At 40.3% G+C, this 6,305-nt stretch overlaps 1 protein-coding gene across 1 annotated transcript; it reads left to right on the forward strand.

Moving 5' to 3' along the window:
• The first annotated feature begins 416 nt into the window (after window positions 1-416).
• LOC139131572 (dual serine/threonine and tyrosine protein kinase-like) lies at window positions 417-6,305 on the forward strand. The gene is made up of 4 exons (XM_070697681.1): window positions 417-1,602; window positions 2,361-3,742; window positions 3,844-4,066; window positions 4,406-6,305. The coding sequence occupies exons 1-4, from the start codon at window positions 883-885 to the stop codon at window positions 4,796-4,798; spliced, it is 2,718 nt and encodes a 905-aa protein (XP_070553782.1). The 5' UTR covers window positions 417-882; the 3' UTR covers window positions 4,799-6,305.

Genomic DNA, 6,305 nt, shown 5'->3' on the forward strand with positions numbered 1-6,305 from the left:
TGAGTACCATTTTTAGTCTGCTTCTGACAACCACTACTTAGTCTAATTTTAAAGCTCTGACATCGCTCTTACTTCTAGCAAAATGACATACGCGCACCTACACAAATAACCTTGAAAACAGTATTTAGATAGAGATGACAAACATCTACAAAATGAATCTCGGTACTTTAGGAAAGCGATAAACTGGCGGTAGAAATAAATCGTAAATATTTCGAAAATTTTTACTGAGCGGACTCGTTGGTGGCCATGATCCTCTACAGAACACGTTGATCACGTTGACAGTCGAAATTTGTCGAATTTCATAAGACAGGGGCTTAATCAGCGGCCGTAAACTGCCGATCACGCTTGGGACCTTGACCCGAGCGCGTTCGATATACGCCAGAGGTACCGCTGCGATATCACAGGTATAACCAGACATACTGACCCGTACCCGCCAGCCAAAAGTGTCAACTATTTACTCAAGCAGTATGCATGTATAAAACCTCATGCGTCATTATTTGAACACATATGTTTCTGAATTTTGTTTGCGACTCACTTGATTCAATTTGCATTGCTCTATTATCGTCAGAAAAAAAATTAAGAAAAACCGTCGAAATTATTTTAGATCGGCCGGGTGGGCATTTTCGTTTTTCAATGGATCTGTGTTGGCAATATACCGCACACGACCCAGCTAGTCGTGTCTGAAAGCCATGCAAATGAATTGAACTACAACCTTTATCAGGTGACATGCAAATTATTTCCTCAACGTGACCTGGGAGTGACGCAATAGCTTGTAGTCAGACAGACCGCACGATTTTCTACCATACGGAGTCGATACACCACTAACACAGCGAGGGTCTTAGTGTTTACAAAGGCAGAGGTGAAATCTCGCAAGGATCAAATATGGCTATCTCAACCATACCGAGTTCCTGGAAGAGCCTAGAACCTGGCGACTTACCGACTGCTGTCGCAAACAACCCTGAAGAGAATCTAAAATCGCTAAAAGATGAATTCGCAGCATATTCTCGTGATTCAAAAGAAATTTTACAGCTGAAGGATGAAACCATTTCAGAATACACGTCCATGAGGAAGTCCCTTTCTGGTTCACTAAAAAAGACACTTAACGACTATAACGCCAATCTACTTAGCGACGGAGACCAATCTAAGATTGACAAAGTTCGGCAGAAGCCAAATCTGGTCGTCATAGGGCAAACTAACTCAGGAAAGAGTTCCCTCATTAATGAGCTACTACGTGGCAGTGTACTTGCAATGAGGCAAATACCGTGTACTGCTCGATTAGTCAAAGTTAAATATGGTAAGCCACAGCGTGTAATGGTGAAGGCACCAGATGGGCGGACTTTAGAAGTAAAGGAGCTGAAGAAGAAGGTAATACCAAGAGAACTGGTTGAACTCACTGATGAAGAGAGAAGAAATCCGGAAATGATAGGAAGCTATGTGGTCGCAGAATTAGACAACGAATTCCTCGCCAGTGGGATAGAAATAGTAGATTCGCCAGGTCTACAGGAAAATGAAAAACTTGATGAGCTTGTTCAGAACGAGTTAACCAACAGTGTTCCATTCGTCGTGTATGTCCTTGACGGTAAAAATCAATTCACAGAACAGGTAGGTACCAGGTATATGCAATCATCATGGCATCGTAGTATTTCTCCTAAAACGACCATTATCTGATACTCTGGTCGAGAACACTCAATTATGATTAGGGGAACAATTTCATAGACGAGATGTCCAATGCAACACAACAGTTCCACACTTTAAGCAAAGCTCATAGTTCATTTCCGATATTTATGTTGTCAAATTCATTTACAAGGTGCTTTTTGTTCCATGTAACACGCTTTCTATGACGTATTTTGATTCTTTTCTTTGGTGTCATCACCTGCGTGTTATAAGCCTAATGGGTTAGATATGGCCACCGACAGCTACAAACAACTTTATGCGTTTGTATAATGGTGTACTCATTAGGAAACATAAGTACTGTAATTGCACGGTGGTCCTCGAAGCGGCGCATATGCAACTTTCTTGTTTACAAACATTGTATTTCATGCACTTTATATATATGCATAATGTCAAAATAGCTGCAACATTTAAATTTTACAATGCGCATTAAGTCAAACATCTTTTAACTTTCATCAATCGCCAACGTAGCTTGGATACAGTGTTTATATCGGTGGAAGAGGTGCCTAGAGACCTTTGAGCGCCGTTCCGATGACAACCGCCCGTTCAGTAAATAAACAAGTAAATATCCCGTGCATACCAGAGATAATCGAAGTTTGCGTTGTCAAAATTTCAGAAGTAAACGTTTATGAAATTTCATACATAGATGTCGTTTTGGGCCTAACGACAATTTTAATCACAATTCACAGGATCGAAGCGACATAAGAAAAATACAAGAAAAGAGTGCCGCCATATTCTATGTGGTCACCAAGGTTGATCGCGATCAAGATGACACACGGGATGATCAAATAGTAGTTGCAGAAAAGAAGACCCGCGCATACGATAGTCTGGTCAGGGAGGGGTTTCTACCGTCTGGCGTTCCCATGGAGCAATGCGTTCGATTCCATGGCATCTCAAACTGGAAAGTCAAAGAATATCGTCGTCGAAAGCTCTCTGGCCATAATTCTTTCTTGCGGGACTTTCAGAGATTTCAACAATGTCTTTGTGACTTTGTCAGCCTGTCTCTGAACGCCATCATTCTGACCTCAAGTCGTATCCTAATCGCCTCACATAGTAGTTGTATGAATTTCTTCATCGAGGCAGCAACCAAGGCGAGGTTGAGGGAAGAACTCGTTCTAAAAGGGGAGGATATCCTTATTCAGTGCAACAAAATTCAACAGACGGTATTTTCCAAAGCGATGGCAAGACTGGACAATGGGAAAGAGGAAATAATACGGGAGATTACTGCGAACATCAGGAAGGAAAAAGATAGCATAATTGCAAAAGCTAAGCAGTATAAATTGAAAGACATACCATTCGATCAGAAAGTGAAGAAAGGCGAAGTACTTGAACAGTGTACCAAGCAAATTGTCGCCGTTGTCGTTGACAACTTAGCGACCAACATGGGCGCAACTATCCGAGCTCAGTTTAAACGACAAGATGAGCAGTTAAAAGAACTGACAAAGCAGATAGCAGAACTTGGGCGGGCGAGTGGCGACCCTAACGTTTCAGCAATATTGAAGAACTGCAACATGGGATCCTACCGGGCATACAGTGCGAGTTTTTTGAACGAACTGCGGATTTCGTGGCTAGGAAAGCTGAAGGACTTCCTCAAAACGTTGTTCACGTGTCCGAGAAAGCTTTTTACGTCTACCGTGACTGTTGATGAAAAATGGAAACAGGATGTCGCTCGAGAAACAATTGAAAAAGTTGGTGCTGCACAAATTGCGGACCTTGTGATAAAACAAGCCAAGGACCATCTGAAGAAATGTAACGAAAAATTCGTCGAAGTGATAAGTAAAATCCATGGCTTTCAAAAGGCCGCCGTAGAGTGTACAGAGGTCGACGCAGAAAAATTACGAGCATGGGCTCCCGTTATTGCGGAACTTGAACTCTCTGCATATACCATTACAGATAGACGTGAATTTGGAATCCCTAAAAAGGGAAAGAAGATCGGCGAAGGTTCCCAGGCCAGCGTATATGAATGTGGTAAAATGGGCAAAGATAAAATAAACTGTGTCGTGAAGTTAGTCAGTATGCAGCCTGGCGTACATATCAATACAGAGATCGCCATGGAAGTACACTATGCTAGGTGAGTGGACCGCTAGCTGACGTTTTAAGTGTATTGTGATACACATTTCTCCTGAATACATTTTCCCCTTATCTGACTTGTCTTAATGGTCGAATTTTCAGATCCATCGAACACAAGAGAATATTGCCCCTGATTGCAAGCATCAAACATGGCGATCATGTGTATCTTGTTAGTCCCCGGATGAAATGGGATCTCAAGGAAGCACTGCCTAACATAAAGCCGTTGAAGAATCGTCTTATCATCGCTCTAGAAATTGCTGAAGGAATTTCATATTTACACAGTCGGGGAATCGTACATCGAGATATCAAAGCACCGAACATCTTGGTAAGTGTCAACTACAATCATTTAATGATACAGCGGTCATGTTCCTTCTCTGTACGACTTATGACCTTGAAGTAGTTGTTGAACCATAGACAGTTGGGGGTGGAAGACTTCCCCTTCTACTGTCTATGGTTGTATGCAAGAGAAAAGCAATGTCTTAATAATAAATATGCACGCCACATTTTCTTTAGAAATATTTATTGTACTGATGATCAAATTTAGGAATGAGGGCATTCATAAATTAATCTTTCTGAATTTATAACGATAATTAACCATGTAGAGTTTGATTGCGAAGGGTTGACAAAAATGTTTGCTGAATTTATTAATCTTTTACACTCCCAGCTCGACGAGGGAAACCACGTGAGGATAGCAGATCTTGGTCTGTGCAAAGCTGAGGCCATGATCAATGCAACACGTGTCGGGACTCCACTTCACATGTCACCCGAGGTTTACCTTGGAATGCGTTACGACAAGACAGTCGATGTGTACGCCTTCGGAATTTTGCTGTGGTTTATACACGATGGCACCGAGAGACTACCCGAGAAATTTGTAGCTCACCTTCTGTTGTGCCCACCATTAATGCTTGCCATGGGTGCTCGCCCGGAAAAATTGCCTCATTTCAATGACGAAATATGGAGGCTGATGGAAAAATGCTGGCAATCTGACAGCGCCGAGAGACCGTCTTTTGAAACCATAACAAACGACTTGAGATCGATTATCAGATCATTGCCATAATACGAAAACAAGTTCATGGATATCTCCATAAAGACAACATCAGAATGCATGCATTACCCGGAATATTATTGCCAGCATGTCCCTTTTCGGTTCGCAACCAAAAAGCACTGTTTTTTGTTAGTTAGAAGAGGTTTGTATTTACTGTTTGTATGAAAAATTTGCCCGTTCACAACACTAAGTTTGAACAGGGAAAACAAATGAGAAATTAAGGGAAATAGTTGAACATTACATCAGAGAAACACCGAACGGGACGCTTAAACATTATTGACAGCATTATCAAACTGAAAAATCTGTTCTATTGGATTCCAACTATTGAAAGTGCTGGCGAATTAATGGGGTATTCAAATAATTAACGTGGATAATACAAATAATTTACTGAAACCTATCTGTATTGCTATCAGGAGCTCTTTCCACGTGTAAGTCGAAATTATAAATCCGGACATTTAGTCCCCAGTGACTGCTCACTTCCTGTACTCAGACACCGAATTTATTGTCTTTGATTGAAAGGTCAGACAACATATGTTGCAGCTACTGTACAATGTTGCAAATTCGTATAATGTACAGTGATTTAGAATTCCCTTATGAACATCTAAATGAGATGATATTGCAATATTTTCAAAAATGAAGGAATTTGCCATCTTGAAGGGGAAATTCACCAAGGCCAATTTTTACATATGTGTTAGCTTTGGGGTCGCTTATTCTACATCTACAAGTAAGTCTTAGATGATATGTTAGTAATGTGAGCACACTTGTCTGTTGTAAGTCTGTTTACAGCCAAAGCAGGGCTGAGAAATTAATACTATGTCAACGAATTACTTATTATCACAGACATGCATAGACTGTACAGTCAGTAAGAAGATCATTGTAAGAAAAATTCACGGTGCAGTGGTTTTTGGAACAGTGGTTCACTTTCCAAAGACTTCTTTACAGAGAATGGTCCTTAATTTTATTAGTGTTTATTTGCATGTAAATCTCACTGTCAGCTGGCATTTTTACAATACATACATACTATGTATGTATTTAACACAAAAAGCGAATACGTATAAAAAATTTCCGTAACTTTCACTTTCAGTTTAGAGTAAGCCAACCCTTTACTGATATCGTGGTGAGTTTACGGTTTAAGTGACTAAACTTTACTTGAAATCGTGGCAAGTCCATGTACGTGATTTGTGAATGCATATTCATTCTTTGAAACACTCTATGAAATTATCGGCAATGAGTCATGTGTAAGCAAGCTTTACGGTTACTTTGGACAAGACTGTGACACGGGTAAACGTGTGCAGGGATAAAGGTTACAGATTATGCTATGTACGTGGACATTTTATAGGATATTTCAACATATCAAATCTATTGTTCCTCGTCGACCATGACTTACTTCAATTGGTTTCCAGTTTCAACCCAGTTTATACCAATCTGGAATTCAATTTCAATGTAATCTGGTATTTGATAATAAATATGGTGTAAATTCAGGGGCAATGAAAGGATATTTTACACTACCTGTACGAAA

This window comes from Ptychodera flava, chromosome 4 (assembly GCF_041260155.1).
Source record: "Ptychodera flava strain L36383 chromosome 4, AS_Pfla_20210202, whole genome shotgun sequence".
NCBI classification, from domain to species: domain Eukaryota; kingdom Metazoa; phylum Hemichordata; class Enteropneusta; family Ptychoderidae; genus Ptychodera; species Ptychodera flava.